The following is an 18,860-nucleotide window of genomic DNA, read 5'->3' on the forward strand; positions in this document are numbered from 1 at the left end:
TCCATAAAGTGAGTTTGGTTTGGAAAGGTGGTGAGGAGGGTCAATGCCGAGAGCCATTTATAGACAAAACGAGCAGGGAGAGAGAAAGAGCATACAAAACTTAACATACCCTTTTTAGTTTCTACAAACGTACAACCTGGAGTGCGCGAACAGAAAAGGGCTAAATTATAGCACCACTGACGCGTTGGACAGGATAAGTAACACTGAGGAAAACCAGACACATGCCATTGCTATAAATAACAGTACATAAGGCAGTGGTAAGTTTACGCTCTCCATGCTTCCAAAAATTTGGAAACTTGTTTAAAGAGCCATGTTACTAAATTAATGTTCTCTCTGTGCGTGTGTTTTTAAAACTACTTATTAAGATTTGTAGCCTAAATGCATACCTGACAACAATCTTTTTTTTTTCTTTTATCACGTAATTTTCTATAACGACTGCATTTTTGTGGCATAAGGAAACTTATTTTGTAAATGACGAAGTAAAAGCTGTGACTGCGTTAGGTTTTTGATCTTGAATTTTACGTTTGAAATTGTATTTTATAATCAGAATGTGCTTGGGGCGTGCGTTTTAGAGCTTTCTCATTTTATGACATTCATTTACAATAACATGTCAGATTACACAGTCCAGTGCAATAATGAACATTACTGTGGTATTCAACAAATTACCTTACAGCTGATAGGCATTATCAATGGTCTCATGCGCGGGCGGACTGTTTTTTCCTTTAGGAAACTGAAGTGCGCACGCGGCACTTCCAGTGAGCTGCTGAGAACGCGGTAGCAGCTGCACTCAGTGTGAAGGAAACAGCTGTGTATGTGTGTGTGTGTGTGTGTGTGTACCTACTTCACCAAATTTGTACCCAAAAGTGAGTTAAACCTGACAAAATCTCCAAAAACCACCCTTTGGAGATGTCTTCATTTGTAGAACTGGTATAATAATAAAGTAAACAAAGTTTTTTTTTATTATTATTATTGTAAAACTGCAGAATATTTATCTTTAAGGGGTAGGGTGTGGGTTAGGATTAGCTTATAAAATGTATAACTATCTTTATATAAAAATAATATAAGTCTATGTAGCTAATGTCCACATTAAGATAGCTAAGTAAACGTGTGTGTGTGGAGGCTTTTGACCTTTTAAATTCAGTTCATCTAGTCTTGAGTGGAAGCACAATTTCAGCAGTTTGTACAGAGCCCATAAAGGGACACAGTGATGAAAGAAAATATTAGTTGGGTGGAAAAAAAAATATCTCAACCTTTTGCATTCCCCTGCGTTCCCTGATATACTTGCGTTCCCTCTCAAGCATATTTTTTTTTTTAGTGGTCAAATGCCAAGTTTCTCTTATATTACAGTCCTGTACAAAAATGTTGTGTTAGAATGTTTTTGTATTTTTAGAAATCTCAGAGGAAGCATGGGAAATCTGATAAACACTTACAGTACTACAGTGAGGAAAAATGAAGTCTTGGGGTTAAGTTGCACCAGGGAAATATTCAGTGTTGAGACTCAAATTACAACAAAAAATAGAGATGTTGTGCTTCTCATCAACACTTATGTGTGTAAGTTATGGAAAATAATTTACATAATGGCTTTTAAGTAGCTTTTATGTGTGCCTGATGGTCCACGGTTGCAGTTCAGTAAGTGATGGATAGTAAAAAACTGTAAGAAAAGAATCTCTGATAGATTCAGTGAGTTCCTTCAGTGAAAGATTCATCAACTGCTGAATTTGTGAGTATTTTTGAATGATTCATTAAAACTACAGACTCTTACTAGTCGTTTGTTCATGAATCAGACTGAATCACTGCTTGGATCTGCAGCATATTTGTGGTGTCATATTTTTTCATGTCAGAAATATCTAAATATAACTAAGTTACATCATTCAAGAACTTAATGGGCTTTCAACTAAAGCTATTGAAATAGCTGCTTATTGCTGATGTTCTGTATATCAGTAAAAAGTTCATGCTTGCTTAAAAAGGTGTAAACTAACAGGAAACTCTTTGAATGGAACTCTATTTTTCTGTTTGAATAGGAAAAACTCAGTATACTGTATAAACATTTTTGCAGATATGGTTAATAAATTGACTGCCTGTCTACTATTATAGACTACTGTCTTACTACTATACATTTACATTTAGCCATTTAGCAGACGCTTTTATCCAAGGACTCAGCTGCTCGGATTGAGTTGGGCAGGTCATTCCACCAGGAGGGAACAGTTAATGAAAAAGTCAGTGAAATTGATTTTGTGCCTCATTGGGATGGCACAATAAAGCGACGTTCACTCGCAGAACACAAGCTTTTAGAGGGCGCATACATCTGAAGTAATGAATTAAGGTAAAGGGGAGCAGAGCCGGTGGTGGTTTTGTAGGCAAACATTAATTTTATGCGATAATATATCTGTGGATAATATTCAGTTAGGAGTTTGTAGTTAAATTGGGAAGTTATTACATTGTTTTATAAGATGAATTACAGCATTTGTCTGACATTACCGTTCATTCTAGTGGTAATGATCCAAAATGGATATACTTTACAGTTGGACCCAATCCATATTACAGCAATATTTATTTTATATATTGGAGAAATCAGTCACACAGGTGATGCTCATGGTGTGCCAAGACTATTTCTGGTGTCAGCAGGCCAGGGGGTGTGTGGACATGTGCTCTCTGCGTAATAAAAATACTTCGGCCTGTTTTATGTGATGAGGACAAGTATAAAAAGCTGCGTTCAAAACATGAACATATATAAATCACACGTAAACTCACATGTAGATTTTTTTTGAAGCAGCATACTTGAGCAATCATTTGGGAGATGACGTTTGCACTCTGTCCTAATTCACAATAATCTCCCATTTCATTTTGCAACATAGACATGATGTTCAAGAATGTGCTGAACAAAGAGGACAAGTCTTGACAAATTTGTAACAGTCCTCTTTCCTGCATTTCCCCCCTGAATTCTTCGCATTTCGTCTGTTCACACACAAGCAATAGATGAATGAACCTTGGTGTCCTCAAATGAGTGCAGGTTCATGCTATGAAAAGAAGGTGTCTGTTCATACCTGCTTACATTTTTTTTTATAAAACTTTGGGCTAGTCTGAAAGTAGACCATCAAAGACTTGGAGAAAAGTGTCAAATTTTATGTTTTCCGTTAAAATTAAATTGTGTTCAAATGTTTTGTGTTGCATTAGCTCATTGTATTTTACAAAATCCAACAAAGAAAGATGTCCCTGCCTCTTCTTATATCATTTTGTTTATGCATTAAAGGGATACTCCACCCCAAAATGAAAATTTTGTCATTAATCACTTACCCCCATGTCGTTCCAAAGCACGGCTGATACAGAAGAGCATACGCAGCATGCGGTGATATGGAGAGACACAGAAGAGACTGTTGACAAAGGAATTGTTGAATAAAGTCGTTATTTTTGTTTTCTTCGCTTACAAAAAGTATTCTCGTCGCTTCATAACGTTATGGTTGAATCACTGATGGCAGATGGACTATTCTGAAGATGTCTTTCATACTTTTCTGGATCTTGACACTGTTATTTACTTGGCAGTCTGTGGGACAGTCACAGACCTCCCGGTTTTCATCCAAAATATCTTTAATTGTGTTCCGAAGACAAATGAAACTTTTACGGGTTTGGAACGACATGGGGGTAAGTGATTAATGACAAAATTACCATATAAATTTTTAATAACAATAAAACAAGCCCTGTTCTGATTGTACAATATTATATGTACCCTTTCTTGTGGTTTCTCTCGTTCTCCAGTGCAATGGCTCCGTCGCTCTCACAGGCCTACAGGAGGCGCTGGTGGATGGCTGTCACATCAATTATAGAAAACCTGCTCTTCTCTGCCGTATTGTTGGGTTGGGGCTCCCTTCTTATCATGCTGAAGAGTGAGGGCTTCTACTCACACCTGTGTACAGGTACATGGTTGGAAGGCATGCACACTGACAGGCAAAGTCTTATTCGGAGCAGTTTTATAAAACAGCAACATGATGCAAAGCTTTAAAGTATTTGACTAATTCTTCCTGTGATACAATTAGAGAATGTCACAGAGGCTGACACTAATGTGAGTTTAACGGAACAGACGGTTTGGCCGAGCTGTATTGAGCAGGAGGAGATTCTGAATCTGGGATTTACGATTGGCTCGTTCATCATCAGCGCATCCACTCTGCCACTAGGTGTCCTGATGGACAAGTTTGGTCCACGTCCAGTCAGATTGTTTGGCAGGTGAGAAACTCACAGCTATCAGTATAAAATTAGAAAGCAAAGTTCCTCAAAACTGATTTTGAATGTTGGCTTGACAACGTCTTGCCTGAAAGTTTTAAATAAGGTCAGTATTAAGGCCTACTGTACATTTAACACTACTCATGCCCTGCAACCCACATCTTGGTCACTTCCACCAACTCTCTGTTTTATGAATTTCATAGTTCATGCTTTGCACTCTCCATGGTTTTGATTGCAGCAGCATCTTATGATCCAAAAGGTCAGTAGTATTATATACTGCTAAACAATTCCATAGATCTGTAATTAATTAATCTGTATATTTAAAGAAATGAAGGCATTGTTTCTTCTTTTCTTTCACAGTATTATCAGCTCTCATATTTATTGCTGTGTCCATGAATGGGTTCGGAGGAATCTGTCTAACCTTTACTTCACTAACAGTAAGACACACGTGTACTCATACACGTACACACAAATATAAAACAAAAACACACTGAAAGTAGACTGACTTGCATCAGCATTTTCTCTTAGATATATGATGCTTATGTCAATTCATAATGATAACTATGCAAAGTTGCCATTTGACCTATTCTATATTCTGAGGTCCTATTGAAATTTTGGTGTATTTAGATGCATTTGAATTATTTTGTCAGTAGTTGGTGATCATGTTGACATTTGACTCTATTGGTGTTTAAATGTGTGTGTGTGTGTGTGTCTATATATACACACTTCACTTTAAAATTTTGGAATAATTAAGATTTTTACAAATGTTTTTAAAAGAATGTTTAAAAATATATATTACTACAATTTAAAATAACTGTTTTCTATTTTTCAGCAGCCATTATTCCAGTCTTAGTGTCACATGATCCTTCAGAAATTATTCTAATATGCTGATTTGGTGCTCAAGAAATATTTCTTATTATTATTATCAATGTTGAAATCAGATTTTGCCGCTTCATATTTTTGTGAAAACTGCAATACACTACCACTAAAACTTAATAATAATAATAATAATAATACTTTTATTCAGCAAGGATGCATTTCAAATAAATACTGTTCTTTAAAATTTTCCATACATCAAAGAATCCAAAAAAAAAAAAAAAAAAAAAGGTTTTCACAAAAATATTAAGCCACATAAACTGTTCAACACTGGACATTGAAAATTCAGCTTTTGCCATGACAGGAAAAAATACTTTTTTAAAAATATATCAAAATAGAAAACAGTGTTTTACTGTGTTTGATCAAATAAATGCAGCAGTGCAGCTTCTTTTTGTGACTAAAAAGTCAGGATGCATGCTTAGTTAGTGTATGTTTGTGCATCTGACAGGGATTGTGATCATTTATGCATGCATGTTTGTGGACATGTGTAAGGTGAAATGTATGACACCTTTTGGCTACACTTATCTTCCTTAATTGCTATTTAAATACTGCTCCTCATTACATAATATCAAAACACGATGATTGTTGCATTTCTTTTTTTGCATAAGATGTCAATTTCTGTACTTGGATGAGAGGTACTGCTCCTGCTCTTGTCTGTTGCTGATCACTTGAGTGCTTCACATGTTTTCCATCCCCTCACTCTACAGTTGGGCATGCTGATCTCAGCCAATCACAGCACAGATCAGTCTTCACACCCTCTACTCCACCAAGCCCACCGTCTCCCAACACAGCGCACATTAACATGCATTGTCCTTGCTTCCTCTCACATGCTCATGTTTTTACAACACCAAAAAGTTATTATTAGGATGAATTTAAATCTAGATTATATTTTGTAATTCACATTTATAAATGTGGGTATTTGTGCCATCACAAAATTCACAACCCATTTTACTTTTAATTTTACTATTAAAATTAACATTTTACTATAATCCATATTCAACAAGGAAAATGTATATGGATGTTATTAATCTGGATTTGACTGGATGATGAAAAAAGGGAGTTAAAACAGAAACTCTTTGTTCCTTGGTAGTTTTGTAAAACTGTGCTTGACTTGAAGATGTGATACATTATTTGCTAGTTAGATCATTTTGTCTTAAAACATGCAAACATTGCCACAATGTTCCCTTTTTAGCTTATCGACCGCACTGAACTTTTCCACCCTCCTCTTTCTGTCCCACATCTTCTCTCTGTGTCTGAGATCTTTGTGTGTTTACTGTCCTGGCTGTCAAATTTCATAGTTCCAGACTGGCACACATACACACATACAAACACAGACACACACACACACACACACACACACACACACACACACACACATACAAACACAGACAAACACACCACACACACACACACACACACACACACACACACACACAGACACACACACACACACACACACACACACACACACGTTTGTTTTTGTGAAAAGTGGGCACATCCCATAGGCGTAATTGTTTTTATTCTGTACAGACTGTATTTTCTGTTGCCCTACCCCAACCATACACCTGACCTTAACCCTCACAGGAAACTTTGCATTTTTACTTTCTCAAAAAAACTCACTCTGTATGGTTTATAAGCATTTTGAACAATGGGGACATGGGTTATGTCCTCATAAGTCACCCTCTCCTTGTAATACCTGTGTCATACCCATGTCATTATACAAAGTTCTTTCCTGATATGTCACAAAAACACGCACACACACACACACACACACACACACACACACACACACACACACACACACACACACACACACGTCCTGAGTTGAACTAAGATAAAAACTTGAATCATGTTTTTTTATGAGCTTCGCGTGTATATGAACTGCATATATAATATAAACAAACTGGCAAACTGCTGTTTAATAATTCTAGATGGAGTGTCGCATGTCACACTGAAGGACATGTCAGCTTCCAGAAAGTATTTCATTTCAGCAACCTATTTATATGCTAAAACAGTAGGGTTATATTTAAGAGCTTGCAATGAACTGTTTGTGTTTGCGTCAGTATGAATAGGGATATCTGTGTCTGTGTGTGTTTTTGAGTTCTGATTGGTATGTTTATGTATGTGTGTGTGTGTGTGTGTGTGTGTGTTTATCAGCTTGAAGTGGTAGAGCATTGTTGGCAAAGCAGCACATGCCTAGCTTAGAATTTTATCATACCCACAAATATATTATTCTATGCTAAATGAGTCAAGTAAATCAGAGGCAGTTATATACTCAGAAAAAGTACAAAAGTGCCACTGGTGCAGTACCCTTTCAAAAGGTACTATATGTACTTTTAAAGTACTAATATGTACCATTTATGGTTAAATAAGGTACAAAGATGTACCTTTTAGCGTTTGTACCTTAGACTACTGACCCAGTGACAGGTTTGTACTTCTTTTTCTAAAGAGTGTATGGAACAGAGAAAGAAAGATTGCCAGAATGGTTGATAAATTACAAACGAGTGCAACACTTGCAGGAACATATGCCTGTTTTTTGCTTAATCACTCTAGTATAACTCAGCCTGTGTGTGTATGTATGCATGTATGTATTGAAATATAATTATATATTATATAATAAATATAATTACATATTAAACAACTTTATTTTAATAGTAATTAATGACTTAAAATAAATCATATAAAATATTTATGTATTTATTTCATGTGATATATATAATTATATATAAAACAAACAAATAAAATAATAGAAATTAATTTATATAATTTTATTTATTTGTTTTTACCTTTTTATATATATATATATATATATATATATATATATATATATATAAAATTTATTTAATGAACTACATAAAAGCAATTATGTATAATAATTATATTTAATTATAAATAAATAAAATAGCATCATAAAATTATGCATTTATTTATTGACGTACATATCATCATCAAACTATTTAAGTTAAAGCAGAAGCAAACATCCACATATATAGTGAAATTCTACTGGCTGTAACATCACTGCATGACGAGCTGTGTCTTCACATGTTGTGTGGCTGAGGGTTATTTCCAACTTCAAGCTCTTAATGCTCTCTAGTGGCAATAGACAAACGTTACAGTTTGAATACATACATTAGTATGTTCATTTATGATTCTTTTCTTCATGATTGATTTTCTCAGTTGCCAAATATGTTTGGAAATGTGCGGTCTACGATTCTTTCACTGATGTTTGGCTCATACGCCTCCTCAGCGGTCACTTTTCCAGGAGTCAAGGTAGAATTTTATTTAAATATATGTAACAACAAACACTGTAAACAACACAGATGCAAAGAATGCAAAGTATTTGGACAAATGCGGTTGTCTTGCAGTGTAGCATATGAACATATATGTCCTCTGTCTGTCTTGTCCTCTAGCTGATCTACGATGTGGGCGTCTCATTTTCTGTTATATTCTGGTTATGGGCAGGGTTTGCCTGCCTCGTCTTCCTCAACTGCTTTATTAATTGGCCAGGAGAATCTTTTCCTGGCCCTGAGGACATCAGATACAGGTGAGTACATGCTAAATACACTATATGCCCAAAAATATTACAACACCTAAACATCTAAGGTGCTTATTTTTTTTTTACATTTAATTTCAAAACTATATGTAATAAAAGAATACTTATTTAGCAAGGGTGGATTAAGTTAATCAGATGTGAGAAGTAAAGACTTTTACAAAATAAAGACTTTTATAATATCACAAAAGATTTCTATTTCAAATACAAGCTGTTCTTTTGAACTTTCAATCCATGAGAATATCCCGAAAAAAGTGTCACTGTTTCCAGAAAAAGATTATACAGCACAACTGTTTTCAACATTGATAACAATATGAAATCAAGCAAATCAGCATAGTACAATGATTTCTGTAGGATCATGTGACACTGAAGACTGGAATAAAGAAAATTCTCATATTTCACAATATTTTGTGAAATTATGTTATGTTTTACAGCATTTTTATCAAATAAATGCAGTCTTGGTAAGTGTAAGAAACTTTTTATATAATTAAAAATCTTACTAAGCCCAAACTCTTGAACAGCAGTGTCAGAATAATATAACAATATAAAAATATACAGTATTACACAATATATGTGCAAATAATTGTCTATTATTGTAAAACTGTACATGAATTTCTGTTTCTCTTTATTTCATAGTACAATTGTGAAGTCGAGAGGTGAAGCAGTGGACCATAAGATGACTGAAGAAAGTTCATTCAGTCAGGACACTCCTAAAGAGCAAGAGGTGACCAAAAAACAACCCTCCACTGATGAAGCAGCCAGTGATGGAACAATTGCACAAAGCCAGGGCAAGTCTCACAAACACACTGTCTTGAAGGATTGTGAATTTGATAATTCAAAAAAATGTTTATATTGTCTATTTTTTTGGGACAGCAGGATCCCCTCCCTTTTACCGTTCTGTGTGCTCACCTATTTTCCTGTGGAGCATCATCACCATGGCGATGAGCCAGCTCCGTATCATTTTTTTCATGGGTGCCCTGAATAAGATGGTGGAGTTCCTGGTTACCCATGGTGACCCTAATCGTGAGCATCAACTAAACCATTCAATCATTCATTTGTTTTTAATTAAATTGTGAAATGTGAAAGGAATAGATTTGCTCTTTTAAATGTGTTTTCGTAACTTTGCTCAAGAACAGATGGGTAAATGTAATCAGCACAAGCTTACAGGCGTTTGTTGTAGATTTGCAGAAGCATGTGTTTGTGGTGGGTGTTTGTAAGTGGGTAGTAAAGATACTACTTTAAATTGGCTTTATATTGCATTATTTTCACTGCCGGTTTGTGTCTGTTTTAGCCTCAGAGGAGTTAGTGAAGGAGGCAGAAGAGAAAGGTAAGAGAGTCCTATTATTTTCACCAAACCAATATACACGTATTTTGGTTTTGTAACAACCAGTGGCCTTAAAAAGTATTTGGACACTTATAACACACTTAAAGGGATAGTTCACCCAAAATTTCTGTCATTATTTGCTCACCCTCAAGTTGTTCCAATCCTGTACGAGTTTCTTTCTTCTGTTGAACACAAACCATTTTTCTCCATTTTGGAGAATGTTGGTAACCAATCAGTTGACGGTAGCTATTGACTTTAAAAAAATAAATTATGTGGAAGACAATGGCTACCTTCAACTTTTTCAAAATATCCAAATATCCAATTGTGTGTTCAACAGAACAATTGGAGGGTGAGTGAATGATGACAACATTTTTATGTTTGGGTGAACTAACCTTTCAATGTATCATGTGATCAATGTACCTCTCATCACTGGGCATCACAGGGATTCCACTTCGCTGGTTTGAATCCTGTCTCACTGGTAGGTCTTTCAGAGTGGCTTGGGGAGGGGAGGTATCCAAAGCACATCAACTTGTCACTGGGGCTCCTCAGGGATCAGTTCTTGGACCCCTCCTCTTCTCCACATACACGACATCACTGGGTCCCATCATACAGGCACATGGCTTCTCCTACCATTGCTATGCTAATGACACACAGCTCTATCTCTCATTTCAACCAGATGATCCAACAGTAGCTGCACAGATCTCAGGCTGCATGGCGGACATCTCGGCATGGATAAAAGAACATCACTTACAGCTCAACCCGACAAAGACTGAGCTTCTTGTATTCCCTGCCACTCCAACTCTACAGTATGATTTCTCCATCCAGTTAGGTTCTTCTACAATTTCACCATCAACTTCGGTCAGAAATCTTGGTGTAACCTTCGATGAAAGGCTGACTTTCAAAGACCACATTGCAAAGATTGCTCGATCTTGGAGGTTTGCATTGCACAACATCAGAAAGATCAGGCCCTTTCTAATGGAGCATGCTGCACAACTTCTTGTCCAGGCCCTTGTCATTTCTAGGCTGGACTACTGCAATACTCTCCTGGCTGGACTTCCATCAAGCACAATCAAACCTCTACAAATGATTCAGAATGCAGCGGCATGACTGGTCTTCCATGAGCCCAAAAGAGCCCATGTTACACCTCTCTTACACCTCTCTTTATTTCACTGGCTGCCGGTAGCAGCTCGCATCAAGTTCAAGATATTGATTCTTGCATATAGAACAGCTACAGGCTCAGCACCCGCCTACTTCCATTCACGACTAGGAATCTACATCCCCTCCAGAAGTCTGAGATCCGCTAGTGAGCGATGCCTCGTGGTACCATCGCAGAGAGGAACAAAATCACTTTCCAGAACATTCTCGTTCACCATTCCTGGCTGGTGGAATGATCTTCCCACCGCTATCTGGAATGTGGAATCCCTGACAATTTTCAAGTGACAGCTGAAAACTCATCTGTTTCGAAGCTTCTCGACTTCATCATAAAAAACAAAAAAAATGTCTTTCTCTCTATTTATTCTTTCTCTTTCTAGCTTTTATTTATTTGAACAATGTCTAAAACTTGGTATTACACGCATATCTTATGTCTGTTTGCCTCGCTTTATGTATCCCCCAATTGTAAGTCGCTTTGGATAAAAGTGTCTGCAAAATGACTAAATGTAAAATGTAAATGTAGATAACAAAATGTCAAACCAAGGATTATTTTGTTTAAAGGGGTCATATGATGCTGCTAAAAAGAACATTATTTTGTGTATTTTGTGTAATGAAATGTATTTATTGTTTTCCACATACTGCACATTATTGTTTCTCCTCTATGCCCCGCCTTCTGAAAGCGGTGATTTTCACAAGGCTCATCTCTCTGAAAAGCGACGTGTTCTGTGATTGGCCAGCTATCCAGCATGTTTTGATTGGCTGGATGCCTCAAGCGTGTGACGGAAATGTTACGCCTCTTAACATATTGTGATGCCTTGTCCGGCTGGAGCGACAAGACAAAAACATAAAACCCATTATAAATGTGATATAAACATGATTTCTAGTTGTGTTTTCTTTTGTAAGGCAAAAACAAAGTAGTTTTGCTTTCTCAACGAAAAAGCATCACACACCGCGGCCTTGAGTGAGCAAAGGCCGGCGGTCTAGAGTGAGCCGCGGCTGGCTTGAGTCAGCAGAGGCGAGAGGCTTGAGAATGGTGCGGCAGGCAGATTCTATGAAGGAGCGTACCTTGTGCTTGCAGCAACCACATGTGACGACCCCGGGCTGGACACCGCTTCATCCACGGTGAAAGCCGATTTGGCAATCCACAGTGCAAAGTTGATGTATTTCCTCAGCGACCAGCACGGATCTGCCCCTGGCATGAAGAAGCGGATATCGTCCTTTTTTGGAAGGCCAAACAAAGTAGTTTCACAGTGAAACACACAGCGTCTGTACGACATGGCGGCGGCGGCAACAACAGTACTATGAGAATAAATGGTACGCCTTCTTTCTTTGCATGAACATCTGGGCGGCATTTTGCAAATCTTCCCACATACTGACGTAGATATGTGGGGGCGAGTTAGAACAAGCCGTTTCAGCGGGGCGTAGACGAGTGTCAACTTTTATAAAGAATATCTCTTTGGATTTGAGACTTTAGACTTTGCAACTTCACAGATCTTCTTTATTCACCAAGAGCTTGTAACACTCCAAAGAGAAAGGAAATTTGAAATTGCATCATATGACCGCTTTAAAATGTTGATGTCTAATACAATGTATCAGCCAGTATCAGGATTAAATGGCAACATTATTCTGGAAAGTGCTGATATATTGAATGGAATACAAAGAGAGAGTGTGTGTGTGTGTGTGTTATAGTGAATCTCTACTCGTCCATCTTTGGCACTCTTCAGCTGCTCTGCCTGGTTTCCTGTCCTCTGATTGGCTACATCATGGACTGGAGAATGAAGGAGTGTGAGGACGTGGTGATTTCAGCAGAGGGAGAAAAAAGGTGAAGGTGGTAAAAGAGAAGGAATGAAATTTTGAATTACTTCGATATGTCAGTTACATGGTTACCTTTTCCCCTTTTCTTTTTTTTTCTTCAGTACCTCTGGGCCTCCAAAGAGAGACAGAAAGATCCAGAAACTCACCAACGCCATCAGAGCTTTCATCCTTACTAACACTCTGCTAGTCATCTTCGGCATCATCTCCCTTATAGACAATCTACCCATACAGGTTAGACATAAGGTCGCAAATTTGGTTATTTATTCAGAAATACTGCATAATGTTATTTCACTACAACTTATTTTAGTTATATTTAATGTCATTTTATTATTTAATTTTTTCATGTGTAAATTAAAATGTGTAGCCAATATTTAGTAAGGAATAATTTACGACGGGCCGTTGAATTATTAGAAAAATAATGCACATCCGAGGTGGAGTATATTTAAAGGGATTCGTCTGGTTTTTGTACTTAAATCGCTATTGTGAGTAGGACTATTTCTTGCGCATCTCATCCAATGCCTCTTTTGCTGGTTCCAAAACATAATTTTAAAGCTGGTAATGGAGGCTTGAGCTGTTGATACCATTCTAATGCCGTTATTAATGAAGTTATTAGAAAGAGAGCGAGAGAGACAGAGACACACAGAGAGAGAGAGAGAGAGAGAGAAAGAGAGAGAGTTTGTGTGAATTACTGTAGGCTGCCTCTGTGCGTCCCTCAACAGTGTTCTGCAGCAGCGTCTCTAAACAGCACTGTTATTTTTTTGGGAAAATCGTCTGTCTTGTTGTTGTTTTTGTTAGTCCTGTAATTTCCGTTATTACAGTTTTACTACGCAAAGTGATATGGAACTGTAATGCGGTCAACAGAGCTGCCTGGAACTAGGTTCGCCGTTCATTTATCAGAAAATAATTGCACACCTCAGAACGCTCGTCAGCCAATCAGATTCAAGCATTCAACGGCCCAGTAGTATAATACATAACGTTGTACTCATACATTAATCTAATTTAATGTCATTTATATATTCATATGTAACTTTACAGTCATACATAATTATAATTTATATAATTATGTGGAACTATTGATATAATTATATGGCACTCATACATAATCTTAATTAAATGTATTGCATGCATTCATATATAACTGCACTCATAATAGAAGTATAAATAAATGCGTTTCTCTTTTTTCCTCTTTCTGTTTCAGGTGGTGTCTTTTGTTCTTCACACTGCAGTTCGAGGGTTTATTCATTCCTGCTGTGGTGGGCTCTACGCTGCTGTGTAAGTTTTACTTATCATTTGAATTAGCGTTATTTTAGAATCACTGATATACTGTTGTATTTTTTGTTAATATTGTGAATTCAATTTATGTATATATTTTTTAAAGTTTAAATAACTGCTACAAATGGCTCCGAAAGTTGGCTGTGTGTAATATTTGCTCTTTATTTTATCCTCAAACTATTTATTTGTATGTTTAGCTACCCAACTAATCACTTTGGCACTCTGACGGGCTTGCAGTCCATGATCAGTGCTGTGTTTGCCCTCCTACAACAGCCACTCTTCATGTGGATGGTGGGACCATTGAAGGGTGATCCTTACTGGGTGAGACAAACATTGTTGAGTGTAATACACTATTCATGCACAAAGCAAATGTGTATTTGTATTTAAATAGTGCAGATTCACAGAATCATTTTGGTCAAAGTACCAAAAATGCCACTTTTTGATTCAACAGATCAACTTGGGCCTGCTTGTGTTCTCATTAATTGGATACCTGCTGCCAGGATACCTCTTCTACCACCGGAGACAAATTACAAAGGAGAAGACAGCACGTGATAGTCTGTCACTGAGCCAGTCTGTGCAGCAGAGCAACAGCCTGAACCTAACAAATGATTCTGCAAAATATCAAACGAATGGGAACGTCTGAGGTGGAAAACATTTAGTATTGAGATTAATGTGAATTATAGACCAGATTTATGAGTTATGGTATCATGGCACTTCAGAAACTGGGCTTCATGTTCAGTCACTATACAGTAGATACCTGACAAATATAAAACAGTGTTAAAAAACAAACAAATGTGCAATTTGAAGCATCAGTCAAGACTTTGACTGCGTGATTAAGCAGGATGTATTTTCAAGGCTTTTATTATCAATCAGAAAAACATTATGCCATGTCCTACAATATATAGTTTGGAGTTTTCTTCATTGTTATTGCACTGACATGTCCATTATAATGGTAGTTAAATATGATCAAACACATCTAAACTTCCTCCCGTGAAGCACCTTCCTGCCTCGTCACTTTTGTTAAAATCAGTATGAAAATGATCAAAATTTGCTCTATTTACTTTCTTAAGAAAAACAGTGTTATTGTGCACAATTTATCACTGCACATTATACCAAAGACAATCATTTTGTGTTCATAATCTTTTATCAAAACTTGATCTAACTTGCTGAGATACTAAGCCTCTATGCCGGAGGTTTTGGGAGAGTAGCTCACAATTAACTGTGAACTCTTATTCTACCATGTTATGATCTTTATTGTGTATGTGCAGGACACACACACATTCAAATTCATTAGTATGCATAGTTAAACAATTTTTAAATAAGGCTCACAATTTATGGAATGTAGAGAATGTAAAGTTTTTGTGTACAGGTAAACCCAATCTCCCTTCAAGACTCAGGGCTTCATGAAATGCTCACTTTATCTTGACATGGATCATTTGAATTTTAAAACTTTGGTTTAAGTAGATTTTTTTGTCATCCCTCTCTCACGAAACTTGATGGAAATGCAGCTTTACATTACAAATGGTATTGCAGAGGCCAGTTTTGCACTATATTCTTTGTTTCAGAAGTTCTGTTCTGTATGTTACAGAACTCTAATCATGTTATCAGTTTCAACGACTCTACTGATTTTTCAACATAATGGTGCTTGTACTGAGCTCATGTCTGTAAATATGCTTAAAAGAAAAAATCTAATAAATTCAAAGATTTTCTCACAAATCAGCCTATTTCTTAGCTGATTATTTATTAGTAAAAAAAATTCTAAAAAAGTTTCCATCATTCATCATACTTATAAATAGACACATAGAGGCACTTAGACACTTACAAATACAACAGATGTGATGTTTACCAGATGTTCTGGTACACTGCATAATGATATACTCTCACACATATATACACACACTCACACATCTGCCATCTGACTCACTGTAACATTAAATCTGTGACGTCCCAGAAAAGGCCCAACTGTCCAGCTTGTGTTTCTCTTCATCTCGTTCTTCTTGTTTTCCCTGCCACTGAGGCAGTTCTTATCTCAAGCTGCTGCTGCTGGGCTGAGCCCCAGTCATGCCTGGATGATCAGGGCTATGGCGATTCTGCAAATGTAAAAATAACAATACTGTTTACATTTTATTGTATTTATCAGAGATATCATGTGTACTATTTATCATAATGTAATTACTAATGTATAAAACAAATGAAAAAAATACTCTACTGTGAAAAGCTTTACAGTCAGAATGGCTTGAATACTTTCATTCTTCAAATAGAAGAATTCTTATAAATTAAGGTCATGTGTAATCTGTCCTGTCATATAAAGACCATAATAACTCCAATTAACCTTCTTCTTCTTCTTATCTTTCTTCTTTTTCTTTCTGTCCGGGTCATCGTCCTTCTTTTTCTTCTTCTTCTTATGGTCTGAATCTGACGGTGTTTCTGTGGTAAAGATGTGAGATTGACAGTTAAGGTTTAAAGCATACGTTCATTTCTTTGTGTGCTTGGGTTTGACCGTCACCTGGCGGTAAGGGATCCTGAGGCCGATGATGTTTATGCTTGTGCTTGTTCTTCTTCTTCGGTGGTTGAATATGCATCAGTCTGTACTGCTCTGGTAACTTTGTCAGGAGAGATATAGTCACATTAATCATGCACGCACACAACTACAATCATCTGACCCACATAACCATTCACCATCAACACTGTCTACGAAAGACATCGACAAACCTCAGGGTACAGTCAAAGCAGAGGCAGCATCAGTTACGCTTGCCTCCCTAAATGCAAAGGGGATGCTTCTTTTGTCCCTCTCATACACACACACACACACACACACTTACAGGGCCAGTGTGTAGCCTGAAGCCGGTGAGCATGGCCCCACTGAGAGGACTGAACGAGTTGTTGCACACTGGTGGCTTCTCAATGAGAGATCGCATAGAGCTGTTGTCCTGAATGCCTGGGCTGTCGATCATACCTGGAGTACAGAAGGATCCAACACAGTGTAGTTTCAATACAGGTAGAGGAGTAACCCTTGAAGGTAAATTGCATACTGGGCAATTTGTTTTGTGCTCAAGGCTTAAAGGGATAGTTCACCCAAAAAAATTAAAATAAATAATGTTGGTAACCAAAATTGCCTTCCATAATATTATTTTCCATACTATGGAAGTCAATGGCTACCATCAACTGTTTGGTTACCCACATTCTTCAAAATATATTCTTTTGTGTTTAAAAGAACAAAGAAACAAGCGGAGGGTGAGTAAATAATGACAAAGATTCTAGAACTGCTGTAGAATCGGCAGTGAAAGGCAGAAGTACGCATACACACCAGGAAGCTCAGGGAGGAAGTTGCTGAGTTTCTCCTTCACCTTCTTCCCGCAGAACTTGTTATAAGCGTGCTCCAGGTTGTAGTGTGTGATGAGATTGGTGTGTCCTGTCAGCTCATTCTCCACTGTGAAGAAGACACGAGAGGGTTAACCAAAACCGCTCTATTAACTCTAAAATAACCCACCACCAAAATCGACCGTGGTAACAAGAGTTTCTCAATGTTTTTGTTTTCAAAAGTTGATTACAACAGATTATCATAGATTACAAGTACCAAACAATAATTACAATTAAATAATTACATTTTAAAATTCCTGAAGTTCTAAATGTAACATTTTCTTCATGGATCCCACTCTTTTTAATCAATATATAGATAGAGGAACGGTGTGTAATGCATATTTAATATAAAAATGGCCAAATAATTGTAAGACTTTTATTAATATTTATTATATTAAGTGACTTTTCCAACTCCCAGATATCACACTTTTAAAACCCTTTTTTTAAGGCCCTCTAATGGCCCCTGCTCCCAGGTTAAGAACCATAACACAAAATACAACGATTATTGCTAATAAAAACAATTTTTTTTAAATTTATTTTTAATTTAACTTAATTATTACAACTTACAGCACCGTGGTATTCTTCGAAGTACCATGTAAATACCTGGGTGCGTAGTGCTTTATTATACATTATTACGAAAAAAAAATCAATAACATCGCCAATATTAACTTCAGAAAGAGGTGCTCACTGGGCAGCTCTCGCAGCAGGTAGAAGGGCTCGTTCATCGCGGCGGGTTTTCTGATCGGACCCCCTTCATCCACCATCTGATGAGGGAAACACACCGGACCCGTGTTTTGGGGTACCTGAGGCTTCCCAGATCCAAAGCCCAGCGCAGACGGCCCTGCTGGACCCTGTGAATCAGGCTGACCATACAGCGAGGAGAAGACTTCGGTCATGATGGAAAAACTTCACGGTTTTGTTATTATTGTGTGAAGTTGTGAACGTTTGTCTTGGCTTTACTACTGCACACCGTCCCTGACGATCTGTTGACAATTGCTTCCGGTTGTTTGAAGAAATTTACCGTAATCTATCAAGTAACGTTCCGTGATCGTATTGTGCACAGTTCCTACATTATACCAAACAACAGGCTCACATAATGCGTCCTAAAAATGTATTATGTTGTATAATACTTTATTTTTTTTGCATAAATAATTATATAAGATTAGACAAATAATTAATGTTTGTGTCACAAATCGTCGACGGAAGTTTACTTATTACGGTAAAAGAAAAAAAAGCGACATACTTCCTCTCGTCCTTCCCTTTATGTGACATCATGACCAATAAGCGACGTCGTTT

The 18,860-nt window shown here is 37.0% G+C and overlaps 2 protein-coding genes across 3 annotated transcripts; one reads left to right on the forward strand and one right to left on the reverse strand.

The window, feature by feature from the left end:
- Positions 1-16,067, forward strand: LOC109052124 (large neutral amino acids transporter small subunit 3-like). Of its 2 annotated transcripts, XM_042759554.1 has the most exons (15): positions 1-257; positions 3,754-3,911; positions 4,032-4,218; positions 4,419-4,474; positions 4,576-4,652; positions 8,269-8,361; positions 8,502-8,635; positions 9,278-9,429; positions 9,518-9,664; positions 9,933-9,968; positions 12,807-12,939; positions 13,034-13,163; positions 14,131-14,204; positions 14,402-14,525; positions 14,656-16,067. In XM_042759554.1, exons 2-15 carry the CDS (start codon positions 3,758-3,760, stop codon positions 14,845-14,847), a joined length of 1,689 nt encoding a protein of 562 aa, XP_042615488.1. In that variant the 5' UTR covers positions 1-257; positions 3,754-3,757; the 3' UTR covers positions 14,848-16,067. The 2 variants fall into 2 exon arrangements, with proteins under 2 accessions (XP_042615488.1, XP_042615495.1); XM_042759561.1 differs by lacking the exon at positions 1-257 and having other exon boundaries at positions 4,076-4,218.
- Positions 16,068-16,209: 142 nt separating this feature from the next.
- Positions 16,210-18,709, reverse strand: med19b (mediator complex subunit 19b). The gene is made up of 6 exons (XM_019068048.2): positions 18,253-18,709; positions 17,512-17,634; positions 17,027-17,160; positions 16,711-16,807; positions 16,537-16,631; positions 16,210-16,294 (listed from the first exon to the last, which is right to left on the reverse strand). Exons 1-6 carry the CDS (start codon positions 18,458-18,460, stop codon positions 16,229-16,231), a joined length of 723 nt encoding a protein of 240 aa, XP_018923593.1. The 5' UTR covers positions 18,461-18,709; the 3' UTR covers positions 16,210-16,228.
- Between the last annotated feature and the right edge of the window lie 151 nt (positions 18,710-18,860).

This window comes from Cyprinus carpio, chromosome A1 (genome assembly GCF_018340385.1).
Source record: "Cyprinus carpio isolate SPL01 chromosome A1, ASM1834038v1, whole genome shotgun sequence".
In the NCBI taxonomy this organism is placed as follows: domain Eukaryota; kingdom Metazoa; phylum Chordata; class Actinopteri; order Cypriniformes; family Cyprinidae; genus Cyprinus; species Cyprinus carpio.